We start from the raw sequence: 20,977 nt of genomic DNA, 5'->3' as shown, positions 1-20,977 counted from the left end.
CAGCCATCTACAAGGAACCTCGTGGTCACCTTGATCTTGGACTTCCAGCTTCCAGAACTGTGCACAGATACATTTCTGTTAAGTCCCCAGTCTGCGGTATTTTATTGCAGCAGCCAAGCTGATGAGTGTGCACGGAAACCGGTCATTTGACTTCGATCAAGTGCCAACAGAGAGGAAAAAAGAAGATCTGAGCCTTCAGCCCTGGAGTGTTCCAGAATGCTGGCTGGCAGGGTTCCGAAGGGGAGGAACCAGCCAAGGAAACCAGGAGGGGAGGGGAGAGGAAATACAGCAAGACGTGGTGTCCCAGAAGCCAGGGGAGGGGACCTGAGCAGGAGGCTGGGCTCAGGGTGTCAGGTGGCACTGAGGCCTCCAAGAAGATCCACTTACCAGCCAGATGGGGAGCACAGGGGCCTCCACCTAGACGGTCCCCACACAAGTGTGAGGGGAGGAGCAAGCAGAGCTGGTGGACGTCTGCTGGCAGGATGGTTGCTCTTTGGACAAGTCTTAGCATCAGGGGGAGAGGGAGAAGCGGAGTGGTATAGGGAACAGATTTGCATGGCAGTGGGGAATACAGCCCAGCCTCTGGTTCGGAAAACCAGCGGCAAGCGAGTCGGCACACAGGAAACGAGCCCATGGATCGGCTTTCCCGTGGGGAACCACGCCTGCATTGTACCTAGGCTGCTATGAGGCTTGCTTTTTGCTAAAACTCCCTCACCCTGAATTGAGGCAGCAAATGTTTACTGCATTTCTTTAAAGTAACTTCCTAAGTCTGTGCTAAAACCTCCCAAAATGGAAAGTAACCAGCTCAACCACTTTCCCTCTTGCATCTGCAACATCCTTTTCTCTGAAGCAATTAGCAACATTCTTTCCTTTGTTATCTGTAAAAGGTAATCACCTAAAGTGAACCTGTGCATAGTAAATGAGGACCATCCTCAATATAATGTACCCAGAAAAGCAATAAAACCCTGTCCAGGCAGGGGTCGGGATGCTTTCTCACTTAGAGAGAGGCCATGCTGTCTCTCTTTCTCCACAGGACTTCTGCAGGCTGTGTGAATTTGTCGCAGCCACAACACCCCGACCCCGCAGGCCGGAGTCCGCATCAGGGTGCTACTGGCAAAGGAACAAGCACCTAGAAAGTTGTCTCGGACAGGAAAGTGAGAGCATATTTCTGTGCTGTGAGAATGTTCTCAAATGTTCTCGAATGTTCTAGAATGTTCTCGACTGGCGTTACAAAAGGAGTGGGCGGAGAGAGTGGTAGGAAGAGAGTCTGTGAGGGGCAGTGGAAAGGACCAGTAGGTTGTAACAGGCCTTCAAGGGGCCACAGACAGCCCCATGCTGGAGGGCAAGGCCTGGCTGCAGGGTAGGGAAGAGCAAGGCATTCGTCCTTCTCTGCCCACCCCCAGGCATCCATGCCCCCTGACACGCACCCTGCACCCCCAGCCTGTCCCCACAACTTGTTTTGTTCACACAACAAGCGAGGATGAAGGTGGTTTCCGGGTCCGCAGTATCACAGGAACCGTGGCAGATACATCTAAAGTCAAAGCAAGCACACCAGTTTCAGTCATTTTATTTTCACTGAAAGATCCAGGATCCAATCCATACCTCAGAGATAAGTTACCATGAAAATTCAAAAGGTACAATCACATCCATCCCCAAGGCTTCATTTCCTAAACTTAAACAACAGCTTTTCTCAAATACAAATATTCCTGAGAGAAAGGAAATGGAGAGGGATGCCTGCCGGATGATGCCCGGGCGGAACTCCCAACGGGCAGACCTCAGCCCCCTCCGCTCGCCTGCCCCTGCCGCCGCGGAAGGCCCCCCGAGAGCAGGAGCCTCGTTTCTTCGCTTAAAAACACAAGCAAAATAAGAAATCTCCATCTCTTACAAAGTATGCCAAGGTTGCTCAACATATTTTGCTAAACATATAAAATCAAATTGAATTTTAAAAATATTTTCCCAAACACAAAATAAATATAAAACATCATGTAAGAATTTTTTTAAAAAACACTGTGCATACATTGCAGAATTTTCAGGAAGAGCACGTTTAGCCTATCTACCTATAAGAACTAACCAACGGAAGTACATCATGATTTAAGTAATTTACTTTTTATTAAATATGTCTGTAATTATTAACAAATCATAAATAAACCACACGCCTACTCCCAAAGTATGACGAAAGAGTCTAGGAGACCCCTCTAAAATACAGGAAGACAGTATTTTCAAGTATCATTCAGTTACATTTAAATTTACTTCTATTTTTGTCTCTTAGGAAAAACGAAATCTTACCACAGAGTCTCCTACATTGGCATTAAGCGATTTCCAGTCGTGCTGGATTTTTCTTGCTTTCTTGTTTGACCGGGTGTGCACTAAAGCCAATTCTGCCTAGTCTGGCATTAACTAAGGGGGTCATCACTTCTTCAGTTCATCTGTCTGTCTGCAAACTAAAGGACTGGAGCCTGGAGACCGCGGGCCCTGCACCAACTTCCCGGGAGCATGTGCGTGGCGGGATCGCTGGGCCAGGCTATGTGAATGCCATGTGGGCCATGGAAACTCGGCGTGCCTGAGGCACCGATGTCTTAAACCCAAGGGAGGTAGCACAACAGACAGACAATGCAAAACAGCAAGACACCAAAATACACTTGGCTATGGACGTCACTTTTCCACTTAGATTTAAGGTTGATTATTTTGACAACCTGCCAGCTGTGCCCCTGAAGTCCTTGAGCATAGACTCACATACCCTGACTCAGGCCAGACACTTCTCCATGTGTAGGAGGGTGACCTGCCGTGATGGCTTGGTAGGCAGAAATATTAGTCTGACAGGGAGCCAGGTCTGCAGGGAAACTCAAAGCCGAAAATCGGGGAAGACTGGTTGATGGTCACCTGGCACATCAGTGGTGGAGGCAAGACTGGAACCCGCTGTGATTCTGGAGCAAAAGCCTCAGAAATCTTGAAAGCAAACATCTCCGTGTAGCAACCAGCGTGACCCGGCATCACCCATTTCAGGGCGCACTCATCTCTAAGCCAGGGTAGGGTGGCTACTTAAACCATCCCAGGCCACAGTCCAGTGGGGGTGGGGGGTGGGCATCAGAAGTTCATTTTGGATGGCCTCATTAGGCAATGTCAAGTTCGCTGCAGTGCAATGTACAAGACAGCGAGCAAGAGAGAGTTCTGGGCTGAAGACAAACGGGTCATCAACAGTGATGAAGATTTAAAACCCCGAGGCCAGATGAGCCCACCAGAGCACAGAGTAGAGACAGAGAAGAAAGGGGGCCCGAGGCTGGGCCCCCCGCCTGCCCGCACTGGAAGTCAAAGCGAAGACATGAGAAGCAACGGAGGTGAAAGAGATGCGCCCAGTAAGGAGGAGGAGACACCAGAGCCTCAGACGTCCCGGACGCCAGTGAGAAGAGCTGGGCCGGGAACAGCAAGCCCAAGTGTGTGTTCTGGCAAGATGAGGACTGAGAACTGACTGTGGACCCAGCCACACGGGTCACTGGTGACCTGATGAGTACCACCTGATGGAGCAGGGGTCACCCAAGTCTGATTAGATCGGGTTTCAGAAAGAACAGGAGAGGGGTGTCTGAAGACAGACACATGCAACCCCCCTGAGGGTGCGAAGTGCAAAGGGAATGGAGAGGGGAAAGGGAAGGTCGAGGGAAGGTTGCTGTGATTTTTCGGGTGGGAAATGACAGCACGTTTGCACACCTGTGGGCTGATCTGGCCCAGAGGGAGAAATGGACGGTGAGGGTGGGCATGAAGCCTGGGCAGGAGTCCTGCTCCGCAGGAGCAGGAAGAGCTGGAGATCAAATCCAGAAGTAGAGGGGCCGGAGCCTGGGGAGCCCAGTGGACGGCAGGGTCCAGGGATGCGGACACCGACGGGTGGGCACAAGTGGTGGTTGGAGACTGAGGAATCGCCGGGAGGGGCGGCCTGAGCAGGGAGGGAGCTCCCGTGTCTTCCTGGACACTGGCAGTCCGGGGACACTGACGCACAGTGCCCCCAGTGGCTGGGGTTCACATGCTGTTCCTGCTACTTTCAGTTACGTAACCCCAAGCTGGCCAGTCACCCTCTCTCTGCCTCGGCCTCCACATCGGTGAAGCAGGGATCCTGGCAGTGCCCTTACAGCAGCACCGTTGTGAGCATGTAAGGAGGCAGCGCCCGTGCATGCTGGTATCACGGCTGATGCCGAGAAGGCCGGACCCCAGGCCGTCAGCGAAGAGGGGCTGGCTTGACTGGCCTGGGCCCCACGGACACACAGCAGACAAGCGGACATGTAAGCACAGACCCAGCCTTACTGCCCAACCAACACCGTGACCTGCGGGGTCAGAGGCAGCCCACCCTACGGGACTGAGGGACGTGGCCCTGGCAAAACCTGGGCTTCAGAAGACATGCACAGTGTCCGATTCTCCCACCTGAAAGGGCGGCTCTTCTGAATGTGACCCCGCACACTCAGAGCAGCCAGGGGAAGGAAACAGCAGCTCAATCCAAACACACACACACACACACACACACACACACACTGACACTGCAAAAAACAGGACACCAGACCTCATACTGCACTTCAGCGTGGCTGTGGCCAGTTTGCAGCAAATATCTCTTCCTGAGTTCAGGTCAGAGCTGAGTCCAACACATATATGTTACGCAGCCACGTGAGGCCTTCGCTCTGACTGCTGGCAAAGTCAAGTCCGTAAAGTAAACACTGGGAACCATCCATTCCCACGGTCAGCAGCAAGATGACCAGCATGTAGTGTGAGGATGGCTGAATGGGCCAAGGCCGTTGCAAAGAAGTACCTTGTTTTCACACAACTCTACACAAAAGGCTCACTCATCGTCTGGGAGGACATGGAAGGCTGAACTCCACACCACAAAACTCAGCTGTTTCTTGGCCACATGAGAAACTTGAAGATGGGACTCAGGTCAGACTTGGGCAACAGACACAGGAAGACCGCTCACTCGAACAGGGCTCAGTGCACGGCCATCAGTGTCCGAGCGGACCTTGAAAGCATCTCAACAAAAATCCACCTGAATTCCCAGAAAAGCTCCCAGAATACTTCACTGACCAAGCCTTGTGCCCCACTGCCCTCCGGTGTGAACTTAGAGACCTGATGTGTAGCCCAGAGCATGTGGGGCAAACAGACGGGAGGTCAGAGGGGGCTCGGAGATGCCGTGCTCTTGGGGAGGGCAGCAGCGTGCCAATGTGTCATCTGCACGAGGGGCCGGGCTTTGCAGTGATTTCTGAGCAAAATGAATAAAAAATGGTTTGTCGGGGACTGCTCTCTTCTGGGAGGAGCTGAGTACTGGGCTCACAAGGACTCCGTGCCCACCCCCCACCCCGCCCCCCGCAGGTCCAGGGCAGGAAAGAAGGCAGTGGGGGGTACCTGTGCTCACCCCAGTCTTGGCACAGGAGAGCACAACACTGGGAGCTGAGGCGGGGGGGCTCCAGCAGCAGGGCTGCGCTCAGAGCCTCCTCACCACCCCTCTCCCCCAAGGGATCGGCGGACTGAGCCAGGGCGGGGGAAGGGGGCACCCACTGGACCGTAACAGCCCTCGGTGTCCCTCCCTGCTCTGACGTTCGTTTGTTGGCTGGGAGCCTGAAGACAAGTTCCTGTACCTCCCAAAGCTGCTGTTTCCTCCTGTGCCAAATGGGAATGATAACACCCCCACCTGACATTGACGCTGGCCCCTGAAATGAGAGAGCGCGGATGTGCACCCAACACCTGGCTCGATGGTGGAGGTGCCCGAGGGGTGGAGCTATTATTGCTTGGGGCACTACGTTGAAATTGATCAGGGGTTTCATCTGAGCTTTCGTTCCAGTTTAGATTTGGAATACTACATGACGTCACCCTCCCTCTCCTTCTTCCCCTCCCCCTCCTTCCTCCTCTCCCTTCCCATCCCCTAACAGTTTTCAGCCATGCCATCCCAGGATTTTTCAAAAACCATTACCACGGATTGTCAGAAGCACATCCAGAGGTGCCGCTGGGCTCCCCTCACTCAGCTGGACACTGTTCTCCCAGGGAACTTTCCAGAGCCCGCCAATAGAGCAGCATCTTCTGAGGCCCCACAAAATGACAGGCCACAATCTTCCTGAAGCGGCAGGTGGAAAAGCTCAGCCCGCTCGGGAAGAAGGTCTGCTGGGAGTGAAGTTCCTCCAGGCTGATGTTCAGTTTTTTGAGGCAGAGCCCCACGAAGACGTCTTCCAGCTTCAGGAAAGGGACGCTTTCTGAAACGTTATACACCTGACTCGCGACGTCCCCGGAAAACACGTAGGCCGTGCCGGAGCAAAACGGTGGGTACTTCTCCCACGGGTATTCGTATTTACTGACGAACCACTTACTGTGTTTTTGCCGGATCGGAAAATCGTTCTTTTTGAGGAAGCCAGTGAAAAACCTGGTTGTCCTGTTTTTCTTCAGCAGGAGCTCCGTCAGATAGTAGACGTTGATAAACATGTCCGAGTCTGTTTTCATCACGAATGCCGCCTGGGGACAGAAGTGGTGGACCCACTCTACCCCCATCATGGTCTTCAGAGTCAGATTGAAGTAAACGTCCACGAAGTCCTTCTGGATGACGTCGCGATGCTGCCCGCTTTCCTGGGCCACCGCCTCCGCTATATTCTTCCTGGCACTGGTTCCCAGGAGGAAGAGTGTTTTTACCCGCCTTCCTCTCACGACCATTTCTTTTCCCCACGTGTTCCGGATGACCAGGCGGGTGAACTGCTGCTCGGGCGATGACGTCACCAGCAGCACAAGGAAGGGAGGGTCCTGCTGGCAATCGGTGTCTGGGAGCTGGAGGAACTTCCCGCTGTCTTTCTTGAAAACAAACAACTCTTCTTTAAAGAGAGACAGGTCATGCATGCTGACGTACAAACAGAGGGCTCCCAGAGCCACAAGGGAAATGTACATCCACCTCATCTTCGCGGAAGCCATCTGAAAGGAGCAAAATCGCACAGTTACGCCTCGCACGCCAGAGCGCGCGTGGCAGCTCTATCCCAGGAGGCTGGGACGTAGGAAGAGACCCGTGTGTCAGGGCTGGTGTTTCGGCAGCTCTGGGGTCTCACTGCACGCAGGCCAGATGCCGTGGTTCCAGTGAGGGGTGGATGGCTCTCAGGGCCGGGCACGCCACGCTATACAATCAGGACCGCAGGGAACAGACGCTGGCCCCGGGGCCAGCCGCCCCTTCACCACCCCTTTCTAGAAGGGCGTGCAGACACATCTCTCACTAGCTCCTTCCGGCTCTGCCCTTCTCTGAGTCTCTAATGATGTCTAGGCGGAGCACGTACAAGACTGGGAACCACGCGCACCAGATCCGAAGGTGCGGGCCGTCTCCATTCCTCTCGGACGGAACCAAGCACCATTTCATCACGCCCAGAAAGAAGACCAGTTTCCTGACCTGTATGGCTGCCCTGGATTCCGCCCCTGCTAGTGGTGATTTGTTACTCTGTTGTTTTAGGTTACTTCTCCATGTCACTCGAGTCTGTCATCTTTTGCCCAACCACCTCTGTTTGTTCTCAACAAATACAGGATGATTCATGTTAACGTCAGAATGTTAAGAAAGCAAAAAACTCACGTTCTCCTGGGCAAAACGAACCGCTGGTTTGAAAGCTAAGCCACAGGGTAGAGTCCAAGAGGAAACTCGTTCCACACTGCTGTCAGCACAGGCTGTTCTGGGCTCTCAAGTTCTGGCTTGGTTAGCTTCCTGAAAACGATGGCGAGCTTTCTCAGGAACCCCTAAAAGAAAGAGACAACCACCACCAAAAAGAACAGCGTCGTTCGAATCACTCTTGCCTCACCAGCAGCGCTTCCCCACCTACCGAGCCTCACTATCTGCTAGAGCACCACCCACCTTTATAACCCTGAAAGGACGTTACAGCCTCAACCAGTCTCACTTTCATCATCTGGAAAATGAGTACAAGGGAGACAAATTCCACGACCTGCTTCCCCTGTTGACAAAAATAGCATCACGCAACGGTCCGAGCATCCTTTCTGGCCCAAGGTTCAGTATTAGCAGCACTTGGAGCTCTGGACAGAGACGTACGTCAGTCACGGTCCAATTTCTCCCGTCACCGTCAGCCCAAAGTGTGGCTGACGCTTAAAGAACTTGCCATGGAGAAGAAAGAAACCCATCAATTCTCAACTCGGTGCCTGTGCCTTCGAAATGCCACCTTACCTGAGAGGACAGAGGGGCCCAGAGAAAAAGAAATGACCAAGTGACATGAAGAAACATTGTTAGCCGTCAAATCAGCACCTACTCCATTTTCCATCGTGACTCGGCTAAGGGCACGGCAGAGCAGAAATAAAAAGTCCCCCTGTGGACTTAGGACAGGCTGCTGGGATGGGGAGAAGGGGATTCGGGGAGCGGAGACTTTGATCATGGGCAGCTTATCTGTTGGGAACTGCCCAGCCTGGTTTCAGGAGCTGTAACCCGCCATGGCTAAGGCTGAGTGAACGACCTTCGGGCCATAAGCCACTCAGGAGACAAAGCTTATCTCCCTGGCAGGAGCGCTGCTTCTGCTCCTTTTTCCATAACTGGCCTCCAATACTTGATCTGTTAGCCAATGAAGGGTAAAATTCCTCAAGGGGGGATTGACCTAAGACAGGCATGATCACATGGAGGCCCCAGGGAAGGACTTGGGGAGCTATGGAGAAGTGAGGTGATGGCCCCTCGCCCCTCAGCTTTAATGAAGCCTGAGTCCTCAGTCCGCCTGCGAGAAGTCTCTGAGAATTCCTTGGCTATCTGCCTCCTTTGCTTGACTTAAGCCTGAAAACAATGACCGAGGGCGGTGCAGCCCTGTGCTGGGAATGGCGGGGTCCCCAGGTGATCAGGCCCGAGAAAGGATATGTGAAATCCTATGAAGCCTGCTTTGATAAGAATGCTGTTAGTTAAATGATAAAGGCCCCAGCAGGGAATGAGTTTGCTTTTCCAAAGTTTTGTAGCCTTTTAGCTGATAGACCCTGACTCAGAAGAAGCCCTAATAGTTCTTTGTATGCTATCTACTATTTACTGCCTGACAATGATTAATAAGCTGTACCTGAACTCCTGCACCAAAAACCCAATAAAAGCCTGGCTAGGCAAGGGTCGGGGTGCTCTCCCCTTGAGAGGTGGCCAGGCTGTTCTGAGGCACTCCCGCCTTGAGGGAGTAGCTGTGCCGTCCCTTTTCCTCCACAGGACTCTTATTACGCGTGAATTTGTCTTGATTTTCCATCCATAACGCCGCAGGCCGGTGCACGTATCCCTGATCCACAGCGGTGGTCTGATTTGGCACAAGGTCCACAAATGCACCAGGCCTGTGTCCTCATCTCCAACTGGGGTGACAATGCCTCCCTCACAGGAGGGCCAGAAGGCCCTGGATGCTGGACTGTCATTATTTCTGCCATGACTTCTTTCCAAAGTGTGCCCTTTAATTTTTTTTAATCCTCACCAGAGGATGTTTATTGATTGTAGAGAGAAAGGAAGGGAGAGAGAGAGTCACAGATGTGAGAAACATTGATAGGTTGCCTCATACCCTGACCAAGGATGGAAACTGCAGCCTAGGTATGTGCCCTGACTGGGGATCAAACCCACAACCTCTTGGTGAACGGACAATACTCCAACCAAATGAGCCAGCTGGCCAGGGCACAGTGTGCCCTTTAATAGTATGGGTGGCTCCGGGGGAATGTCAACTTGCTCCCACCTTGCTAGAGCATTCTGCCCTCGCCTTCCTGGTCCCAGACAAGTGAAGTGTATTGTCCACAGGATGCCCAAACCCAAACAGCAGGAAGGGTAGTCTGCAAGCTGCTCTGACAGACTGACCCCTGACTGCTGGCTCACATCCCAGGCCAGGCCTGCAGAAGCTGCAGGGCACCTGGAGAGCGAACACAGCCTGGGGACCACCAAAAAGGACAGTGAGCGGCCTTTTGACACACATTCATTGCTCCACTCTCTCAGTCATTTTGAATGCAATGGCCACCCAGGATACATGCTCACTCAACACCATCTACCGTCCTGTCGACTAGTACAGTGAAGGCGTCATTGTTCACGCACGTGCCTTCCAGTCCACGCTCCTACCAGGTTACAGCAATATCACGCAAACCATCCTCGTCATATTAACAACAGCTGGACTTCTCCAGACAGGCCTCATATACCATGGATCTTTTTAACACAGTTCATAAAACAAAATACTTAGGACTACAAAGGAAATCAATTATGCTGAAATAAATGTATCAAACTGCCTTTAAAGCGCTCCAGAGTGATGCTCTGGGCCACTACGAGTTCATTGCTTTCTCTACCAACGACTTCCAGCTCCGTGCCGAGTTACTGTGTCCGTGAGGAAGGCAGCAGGAGCCCTGTCCGTATTTGGAAACGTACACAACTACACTACAATGGGAAAGTATCGGTGACTTCTTTTGGAGACAAAGGCACAGACTCTACTGCTATATGGGTTCGGTGCTTTTGTGAACCGCCCTGCCTGGTTTCAGGAATTGTAACTGCCCCCCATGGCTAAGGATGAGTGAGCGACCTCCAGAATAAGAGCCACTAAGGAGACAAAGCTTGTCTCTGATAGCGAATGCTGCCTCGGTTTCCTCCCTGGCCCCAAAGCGTGGTCAGAAGTCCACGACAGGTAAGTCTCCTCACAGGGAGGAGCAACCTAAGCCAGACTGGATCACTTGGGAGGCCATCATGTAAGGACTGGGTGGGGGGGGGGCGCTGAAACAAAGAGCGAGCAATAGACCCTTGCCCCCCGGCTATGTGACATAGCCCGAGTCCCCATGTCCTCTGGGAGAAGCGCTCCCTGGCTCTAACCCACTTAAGCCTGAATACCTGCTGGGGAGGGGTGCAGCTCCTTGCCTTGCCAGAGCGGATCCTGGGAAAAAATCTGGCATCACAAAGAACTCCTAAAATACCTGTGAAACCTGCTCTGCTGAGAGTGCTTTCATTCATATGTTAAGGGTCCGAGCAGGAAACCCTAAAGTTTCTGCAAAACCCCCCTCCTGACAGACTCTGACTCAGACTAAGCCCTCAGATTTCTTTGAAATGTTACCTACTGTTTCATCCTTGCCGCCCTGTATTCCTGTGAATTACAACCCAATAAAAGCCCTTTCCTTCTGAGGGATCGGCCACCTCTCCTCCCCAAGCAGATCATTCACTTTCATCTGGGTCGGAGCGGGGGACTTGCGGGCAAAGTCGCCCCCGCACAGTGCCTGTTATGGGCTGAATTGTCTGCTCCCTAAATTCATATGGCAGAGTCCTAACCCCCAGTACCTCAAAATGCCCCCTTATTTGGAGATCAGAAATTGACCCAGTTACAATGAGGTCATTAGGGTGAGTCCTAATCCGTTTACAACTGGTATCTACTTAAAAGGGGAAATCTGGACACACACACACACACAGAATGTCATGTGATGATGTCACTGACTGGGGTGCTGTTTCTACAAGCCAAGGAACGCAAAGATGGCCAGCAACCATCAGAAGCTGGGGAAAGGATGGGACAGACTCTCCCTCACAGCCTCAGAAGGATCCAGCCCTACCAACACCTTGGTTTTGGACTTCCATTCTCCAGAACTGGGAGACAATAAGTAACTGCTGTCTAAGCCCCTCCATGTGTGGTACTTTGCAGCCCCTGGAAACTGCTCCAGTGCCCAGAATCATGATGGAAAAAGCACTGAATCTCAGTTAAAGGTTCATAAAAATAAGAAAATAATGTTTTCCCCATCTAAGGTGTCAGACCCCAGGGTATCGCTCCTGGTCAGCATATGGGGTCTTCTCCAGGCCTGACTCTCACATTTCAAAACTGATGATGGCAGCAACTCAAGGGGCAGGAAGACAACAGCCCTGTGGACACCCAGGCAGTGGTCAAGGCCACCCCTGCATTTCCTGTCACTCTGAGGTCTGTGGTTGTCATCGTTATTTCTATCTGGCCTGCCCTTCTGACAGAGCCAGGGCTGAGCTTGGGCCTGAGAGTCAGGACAGGGGTTGAGCGTAGTGGGACACTGTAAACAGCACACTCTTTCCACTCTTTTTGGTAAAAGATTTTTCTTTTAATTTTATGAAGAAAATGGTAATAGTGCTGACAATTTTTTAAATTTTCCTACTTAACAAAGCAAATCGTAAACTCTATTTCAACCCCTCCCCCACTTAAGAAATGTCTTACCCTCTCCTGGGGCTCCCTACGGCAGCTCCACGGGGTCTCAATGGGAGTGCCCCCTGGCTGTGGCCGTCACCCAGCTGCCTGAGACTCTGTGGGTCGTTGCCCAGCCAGGGGTGGGAGGTTGCAAGCAGAGGTGTTTAGAGGGCGCCTTCGAGAAGGAAATTCACATGTCCCGGCCCAGTGAGGAATGGTTTCTTTCTCTGCCTTTCATATCACATCGCCTCATCAGCTCAGCCAAGAGCAGTGAAAAAAATCGCATTTAGGCTTCACCTTTCATGCTGGCGGCGGCTGCAGGGAACCTCACTAGGAAGTGCCCCCACCAGCACGGCCTCGGGGGCGTTCTGTGCCCATCCTTTGAGGCTGTCCAGCTGCGGACAGAATACATCCTGCTGGAAGGACTTCCGGTGGAACCCATGGGCCGCACAAGAGAACACAACGGCCTCAGCCCAGGTTCTTCCACTGCCTCAGAAAACCTCATCTGAGAGGGGATTAAGCAAAGAGAGAGAGAGAGAAAGAGAGAAGGCGAGTCAAGACTCATGGGCACAGGCAATGGTATGGTGACTGCCAGAGGGAAGGGGGGGTGGACGGTAAAGGGGATGGTGGTGACAGACGGAAGGAGACTTGACTTGGGGTGGTGACCACACAATACAATGGACAAATGATGTGTGATAGAATTGTATACCTAAAACCTATACAATTTTATTAACCACTGTCACCCGAATAAATTCAATTTAAAAAAAAAAAAAAGAAAACCTCACCAGAGTGGGACAGGCAGTGCTCAGGGGCCCAAGGCTCAACAACAAGAAGAATGAACCTTTGAGGGGTCACAGCCCCAGGACAAGCAGGGCAGTAACTGGGTACGACCAGCTGGGAGGTGAGTGGGCCTGACCAGGAGTCTCTGAACGCCCTTCTCAACAAAACCTCAGCCTCTGGAATTCCGTGTCCGTCTGCGCATCGCCCCGTTTTAGCAAGAATCCTGCTGAGTGGGCTGAGCTAGGAGCCCCCACCCTCATTATCTGACCAAACTCCCCATCCTCCGGGCTTGGTGTCTGCCCGGCCTGGCCCGCCTTTGGCAAGAACCCTGTCGAGTCGTCAGGACCCCCGCCCTCGTCACCCCCACCCACGGAGGCCGCCCTGCCCCTGGCCGGGAAGCCCTGCTGCCCACGCTGCCATTGGACCATGGCCCAGCCCCACTAGACCTCGCCCTCCTCACCGCATCCATTTCTGAACCAAACCTGTTTTGGCACGTTCTCCCCGGTCCAGCTGCTTTTTCTTTGACAAACAGAGGAGAGAGCGGGAGTCCCACATGGGGACATTCAGGACAGCTGTCCTCGGGAGGCCCACGGGCAGAGGCAGCAAGCCTGGAGGGTCCTGGTGGGTTCCAGAAACAGGGAACTGTGCAAAGGGAAAGCTTGGAGGCGAGGCTGAAGGTCAGGCAGAGTGGGCTCCGCACAGCCTTACAGAGCACGGGGGAGTTGGGCCTTTCCTAAAGACAGCAGGGGGTCCGCAAGCCTTCTGTAGGTTTTCAAAGCTGATGAGTCCAGGGTCCGATGGGGCCCTTCACCCTTCTCCAAAACCCGACGGAGAAGCCCCGCTCACTTTGCATACGGCATCTCCAATCAAACCCAGTGACCGCGGAGCGGGAGTCCAGGGGTCCGTGCCGATGACCGCCGGCCTCAGCGTGGGTCACCGGAGAGTTTTAGGGAGGCGTTTCGGGCACTGGCACCTTAGGCAGCACGGGGCGGCCCTAGCAAAATGCCGCAGGACACCCCTTCTCACCACCGTGGAAGCTGGAAGTTGGAGATCAGGCTGCCGGCACATTAGGCTCTCTCTCCCCCTCTTTCTAAAATCCATAAATACATCCTCGGGTGAGGACTTAAGAGAAAAAAAAAGATGGCCACTGACCCATCCACCAAGCTCCTTCCAAATCAGCTGCATCCTGCCCTCCCCCTGACAGCTGACTCCCCTCCTGCACCCTCAGGCCACATCTGTCCCCTCTCAGCTCAGGGAGGAGACCCGCTTCCTCCCTGGCACAAGTCCCTCAGGCCTCCTTCCCCTTTGACCCCACCGCACCTCTGCTCAGCCAGCTCTAGCTTAACCCTCCAGGCACACTCTGGTTTCTCTTCAGGACACCCAAATCTTTCGCCTTCCAACCCTCCAGGGCAATGTCCTGTATTTATTACCCAAGGCACCCATTGTGTGGCATTTTATCAATTTCGTTAACGGGATCAGGTTTTATTATTTCTTTGGGCAAACCTCCGACTGCTGTCCACCTTCCCCACTGTGAAAAGGACGGAGCGCTTTCTGTATTTTTCCCCGCTGTAGTGTCGGCCAATGCACAGTATTTGGCACACGGAAGCCCACAGGGAAGCCCCGAACGGACCACAGGAGATACCCACACCTCCCCAAATTGAATCATGCGTCTGTGCCCCCGGGTACATTTCCTACAGGAGAACAAACACTCGCTTTGTACAGCATCGCCCCCGGGATGGACTTGCCCTACCAAATTTTTCAGCGCATCTGGGATTCTTGCTTCATGTACATTTCATTAGACTCCAATCATTTCCCAGAAGAGAGAGAACCTGGCTTATTTCCATGAAAGAGGAAGTAACATCATAATCTCGAGAGTTCCACCCACTGTTCGCACTGAGGAGGCTGGCGGGCACTTGAGGCGAGGTGTGGCTGTGATCGAGAGAGTCAACTGCTCTCCCGTGAGCGGAGTAAAAACTGTGCAGAGGAGAGACGGGGAACTACCTGTACCACACAGTGTTAACTCCAGCACTCGCCTGTTGGTCCCAGGACGTGGGCCTAGTAAGAGGATGGAAAATCACCTCCGCTCAGAAGCTAGCGCATGCCCCGAACAAAGCACAGCTGCCTAGGCACAAACTTCAAGTGCACAGGTTTGTAACACAAGAGAAGTCAACAGAAGCCGCTCAGCCTCTGCAGACCCTGCCGACTCGCCTGCCTTCACCCTCCAGGGAACACGGAGACCACGCTCAGGCCACCGCTTCTCATGGGAAAACTCCCTCTGCCCGGAAACCTCCCAACCCTGACAGGAGGTGACCACAAAAACCCACAAATGAGCAAAAACCTGAGTCCACACACCCCGTGTGTGGTCCGCACAGGCAGGCCCACTCCCCAGACCACCGTGGGTAACTGCAATCATCATCATTTATCTTCTGCTGACACATCCTTCGGCTTGTGGGCTATTTATGGCCTCGGTTTCACTGCAGGAAGCAAGGCTGAACATTCTATGTCACAGTGGAGGCCCCCGTAACAGACGGGTGACTTCTACCTCCAGGTGATGCCCTGTTTCCTCAGCTGTCCATTCTTTGTCGTCTTTCCTACGCGGCAATCACAGAGCTTCCTCCGACCTGTCATGACTTGCTCTCGTCTTCAGGAAAGTGGCAGATTCTACTGAGAGCACAGGACTAGAGAAGGCACTGGAGTTGTTTCTCTCACAGAAGTAGAGCGAAACCTCATGACCTCTGCCCACTGAGTCAAGGTCAGCTGGCCTGGCCGGAAGCAACTCCTGAACACAATGGGGAGGCCCTGACAGCTGGCCAAGGAACCGGCTGATGAGGGAGGGTTAAGGCCCCTTTTTTAAAATTTAAACACTGACCTACAGAGTTGTCAAGAGATCTCACTGAAGCTTCAAGGCTGCTCAAGTTAGAAGTTCACTTACAAATGTGAGCCAGGAAGAGGGAAACAGTACACAGTTGAAGAGAATCAGCAACTAGGAGCGGGGGAAAAATCTTTCCAGTTTTCTTAAGAAAGCCAATGTCTACATGGAACTCTAGAAACAAATTTCAAAAAGCCATCTGTGTATAAATATTGTGCTGGTTATGAACATTCTTACCCAGATTATCACTGGACAGGAGCCAGGTCCAGAGCGGGTCTGCCTCGGGCCAGCCTGCAGAGTGTGGGTTCTTCTTGGCTTCGTGCAGGAAAGATTTCAGTTTCACAACAGGAGTCCAGGCGGTTCTGAGAGTACATTTATTACAGCTGGGACAGTGAGACGAGGAAGGGCTTAGGGTTGCAAAAGCAACAGGAGAGAGCCTAGGCAGGGCTAGCTCACTGAGACGTGAGATTCAAGGTGAGGGGAGTGAATGAAGGCGGGCCACTGTCACCTGCTCACCCGCTCACTAGGAAGTGAGAGAACAAAAGGCCTTGAGGGCAGGCTCAGGGGGTCAGCCAGGACGAGCTTCTGCTGCCCACTGCTCCCCAAGCCACACGGGGACCCTCAGAACTTAGGGAGAGAATGCACATCTGAGAAAGAAATGGGGAAGAACGGTGTGGGCACGCCCCAGAGGGACCCTGCCCTAGGTCCTTCGTCTTGAGGGCTTTTAAAGGCTGGGCGTTTAGGGGAGCTCCTAGAGGGGGGTCACAACAGGTGTTCATCAGCTGTGTGCTGCTGCGCCACAGTAAGATTTACTGCCCTGACTTCATCATCCTTGGGTGGGGCTGGTGTAAATGATGCAAATTGGATTTCTGCTGTCTCCCTGGGTAGGGAGCTATCAGCTATTTTCCCTGTGGGTGGAGAGGGAAAGTGTGAAGCATTTAGTCTTGTGTCATTGGTTAGGGAAGACAGGACTTTGCAATTAAACCGCTTGGTCTAACTATCTGCCTCAGTTTCCCTCTTCTCCTCGTCCTGGGTCACTGGCCTGTCTCAGGATCAAAGTATAGGCCCCCTCAGGACACTTCCACAGCCAGTCTGCTCATCAGCCTGTACCTCCCAGGTGTTTCTTAGATGCAGAAGCAAGAACAGGGAATGTTATTACACATAATAACCATTTCACTGATTTAAACTGAACTTCCCCTGAATCAACGAACTTGGCAGCACCCTCCTCCAGCGGTGACAAGTAATGCTGAGTCACACCTGCCTTTCAATTCTCTTATTACCAGGGGATCAAGGAGCAAGACAGCTCATCAAGGGTGATCCTCGCAGCCCCTATGCAATAGATGGAGCCGCCTGTCTGCATCGGCTTCTTCCCCCGTGGGGTAAACCATGGCAACCATTCCCCTGCTCCCAGACCAAAGTCACTCAGCCTTCTGCAAAGAGTCCCATAGTTGCTGCCCATTAGGAATCTTGGGGTCAAGAATAAATGAGTGCAGGAAGGACAAAATACTGTCTCTGCCTTGCTTTGTCCCCAAGCGCCCCAGGAGCCACAGGGCTCAGCACTGTGGGAAGGAAATCACAGAAGACACACAAATATTTGTTGAATAAATACTCTAAGATGAATCATCTGGGTAGAATCTATGACCACAAAACAAAGGACACTGTTTCCCTGTGTCAATAAGCCCCAAAGTGCACCCACATTCACAACTCCGTCCCCATCATAATGCTCAAGCAGGAAATGCCCATATTCTGGGACCCAGGCTTCTGGCCTGGTGGCTCTGTCAGCTGTAATGACAACACATATTGACAATGAGCAATGCAAATGGTGCTGATTTTCCTCTTAAGATGAGAGCCACTGCCTAGGTGGGCTCCTGCTTTACACACAACAGCAAAACAAAAACCCACTCCAAACAGATGTCCAAAGCACCAAATGCCTGGTCAGTCTCTCATCTTCTCTCTCTTCCAGATGAATCTTCTAGAATAAACAGCCTGTGCTCCCACTGTCAGGCCTTGGACACCCCCACGGCTTCTCCAAAATCACTCTGCCAAAGGTGACCCACCGCCTGCTCTGGGTCAGACAAGAGCTGACCCAGGAATGCTCACGGCCTCTTCTCCCGCGAAACCTACCCCAAATCCTGCCTTCACCAGCTTGCCTGTTACGTGCAATTAGGGTGATGGATGAGGGACGAACTGAGAAATTCTGGAAAAAGCAGAGTTACTAGGAGAACAAAACAAAGCCCACAGAGAAGAGCCGGGGGATTTGGGATGAGAGAAGGGGCTAGCAAGGGCTGAGCTGGAGAGACTTTGGAGAACCGAGAGGAAGGGGCAGGGGAGCTGGAAGGCGGCAGATACAGTGTGGAGAGAATGTAAACTTTTGCTGGATGTCATGAAGACTGTCTTTGGTGTTCTTTGAAAAAGTTTAGCAGAGATTCAAATTGCCTTTTAGGTATCAAACTGACAACACATACACATACACCAGATAAGATTCTGAAAGACAAAATGTCAGCCCTGATCAGTGTGGCTCAGTTGGTTGAATGTCATCCCACAAAGCAAAAGGTCGCTGGTTTGATTCCCGGTCAGGGCACCTGCCTGGGTTATGTTTTCAGTCCCCATACACAGTGTGTATGGGAGGCAACCGATCCATGCTTCTCTCCCTCTCTTTCTCCCTCCCTTCTCCTTTCTCAATAAATAAATAAAATCTTTTAAAAAGGGAGAAGAAGAGGCCCTGGCTGGTGTAGCTCAGTGGATTGAGCGCGGGCCTGCGACTCAGACGATCGCGGTTCGATTCTCAGTCAGGGCACATGCCTGGGTTGCAGGCCAGTTCCCTGCAGGCCAACTCCCAGCAGGGGACGCACAAAAGGCAACCATACATTGATATTTCTCTCTCTCTCTCCTTCCCTTGCCCTCTAAAGATAAATAAATAAAATCTAAAAAAAAAAGGGAGAAGAAGAAAGAACACAATGTCAACACCAACCCATAGGCACACGGGCTTTACGCAGGCCCGACCTTCCGTGCCCTGCAGGGGCTGCTGGGCGTTTCCACCCAGGCTTTGCTCCTCGGTGGTGCGCTCATGTTTCTTCTCCCATCTCCTGGATTTTTCACTCTGCTTCTCTTCTGTTTTTCTCATCCCACCCCTAAAATTCAGGCATGCCTCCACCCCCTCTTCTCACTGACACTCCCTTATCCACTTCCATGACGGAGGGCACACAAAATAACCCGCAAACCCAGGTTGTCCTCCCACATTTTAACTAACTCCAAACCCTAAGGTGAGCTCCACGCCCCAGAGACATCCTCACTTCCACCCCTCCTCTCAGGCTGAAGAGCCTCATAGCCCACGACATCAGCACAGACTTCTGCCCATTGCCACTGTTTCATCTCACAAACTCCAGACTTAATCACAGGCCCTCCAGCCCCCACGCTGTCCATCAACAGATCTTTTCAAAAGCACAAGTCCAACAGCATCGTTCTAAGGCTTAAAACTTCCCAGTGGCCACCCGTGACTCCACAGTGCACTCTACGATCCTGCCATCGCTGGTCGAAAGTTCCATGAGTGCGCCATTGTGTTTCAGGTCCCCAGGAGGCTCTTCCATTCCAAGGGCTGTGTTCTACCCAGAAACTCCTTTTAAGCCCTTCAGATCCAGCCCGAACTCTGCCCCTTCCTCAAAGCTTCCCTGACCAGCAGACTTAAACATTTCCCTTTTGGTACCACAATTTCCTGTAAATACCTTTACCATAATGCTACTAGATTACAGTTGTTTGTTTATACATCACTCTCCTTAGATGTAAGTGGCTTGGAACCGGAAATACTTATTTAAATACTCAGATTTAAATACTTTAAATCTCAGTGCCTCATACCATACTTTTCACATAGTGAATGCTCAGTAAACATTTACTGGTACATAAATATTTACTGGCATGAGTTAAATAGTGTTCCCCTAAATCCATATGCTGAAGTCCTCACCCCAGGACCTCAGAATGTGGCCTCCATTCACAACAGATCACTGCAGGTGTAATGCGTTAAGGCGAGGTCATGAAAAGAAGAAATTTGGACACAGACACTCGTACACAGAACACTATGTGAAGACAAAGGCAGAGGTGGGGATGATACTTCTACAAGCCAAGGAACCAAAGACTGGCCTCAAACCATGGAAGCTGGGGGCAGGCGGGGCAGACTTTCTCTCAACCTCAGCACCAGCCCTGCCCTCACCCTGACCTTGGACATCCAGCTTCCAGAGCTGTAAGATAATGAATTTCTGTTTTCAAAGCCCTTGGTCTGTGGTTCCTCATTATGGTAGTACTTATATGTTTACTAAGTGAATCAATGAATAAAATCACTCAGAGTAGTTCCTGAACAAATAATTTGCAATGTGCCTTTGGTGCGCTTTGCTAAGTGACAAAGAAAACAGCAGCATTAGATGGAACCACACCCACGGCTGCATTCAGTTCTGTCACCGTGTGCTTCCTCCTCTCACCAGGAATCATCTGAAAGAGAAATTTTTTCCCACATACGAGAAAAATCTTCCCACACTAGATTTTTATTGGTTTGGAGAAAACTCCACAGGCAGAAAAGGTTATCAAAGAGCAGGCAAATGGTCATGTTAAGGATTTGAAAACAACTGGGGAGCTATTTCCATTTGGTGGTATCCCTTCCTTGGTTTGGTATTTCTACCAGTCTTACCTCCCAGGAACTGTGTCCTCTACTCTGGCCACCTCGAGGCAACCACAGCTTTCCCCTGAATCTGCGGAAACCACTTTCCCTGAAATAGAAAAAGAAAATGCTAACATGCAAACATCATGTCCTAGTCAGAGGACAGTCACCTCCTGTGTCTTTTACTGTTTCTCACCAAACCACGGAGCAAGCCACAAATGTGTGTGACCTAGGTCACCAATGCCCAAGTCGTCACTGCACGAGACACTGTCATGAGAATGTCGGAGCATGTGGCTACAATGGTCACAGGGAGAATTAATGGAACCAAGACTCCACTGCTCAGAAAATTCCCTCTCCAACATTTGGGTTGACTGTGGAATCTGCTCTGAGCTCACTATCTCACTCCACTCCAAATCTGCCTAAAAGTGCACAGCTTTCACAAAAGACAACTTTGGCAGGAAAACTACAGATTTTAAAGTGAAATGATTCTCATTGAAAATATGACACTTCTTAAAAGCTCATTAAAAATGTTCAGCTCATTAAAAATTAGTGGGTTTGTTAAAGAGTCCCATTGATCCACTTAATGACACCTCT

At 51.8% G+C, this 20,977-nt stretch overlaps 1 protein-coding gene across 6 annotated transcripts in view; it reads right to left on the bottom strand.

Annotated features, from left to right (window-relative positions):
- Positions 1–1,551: 1,551 nt before the first annotated feature.
- The window catches only part of B3GALT5 (beta-1,3-galactosyltransferase 5), a 34,243-nt gene continuing 14,817 nt past the window's right edge, over positions 1,552–20,977 (bottom strand). For 3 of the 6 annotated variants that reach the window (XM_037042982.1, XM_037042981.1, XM_037042984.1), the window contains 4 exons: positions 20,414–20,492; positions 15,976–16,121; positions 7,559–7,719; positions 1,552–6,918 (listed from right to left, as the gene is read on the bottom strand). In XM_037042982.1, coding sequence (XP_036898877.1) covers positions 5,983–6,918 — 936 coding nt within the window. In that variant the 5' untranslated portion in view covers positions 7,559–7,719; positions 15,976–16,121; positions 20,414–20,492 and the 3' untranslated portion in view covers positions 1,552–5,982. Of the gene's footprint in view, positions 6,919–7,558; positions 7,720–15,975; positions 16,151–20,413; positions 20,493–20,977 lie in introns of those variants that run through there. The other 3 variants (XM_037042983.1, XM_037042986.1, XM_037042985.1) reach the window with 3 other exon arrangements.

This window comes from Sturnira hondurensis, unplaced genomic scaffold (genome assembly GCF_014824575.4).
Source record: "Sturnira hondurensis isolate 20B ecotype Veracruz unplaced genomic scaffold, ASM1482457v3 Scaffold0003874, whole genome shotgun sequence".
Lineage (NCBI taxonomy): Eukaryota > Metazoa > Chordata > Mammalia > Chiroptera > Phyllostomidae > Sturnira > Sturnira hondurensis.
This window is presented reverse-complemented; position numbering and strand designations above follow the sequence as displayed.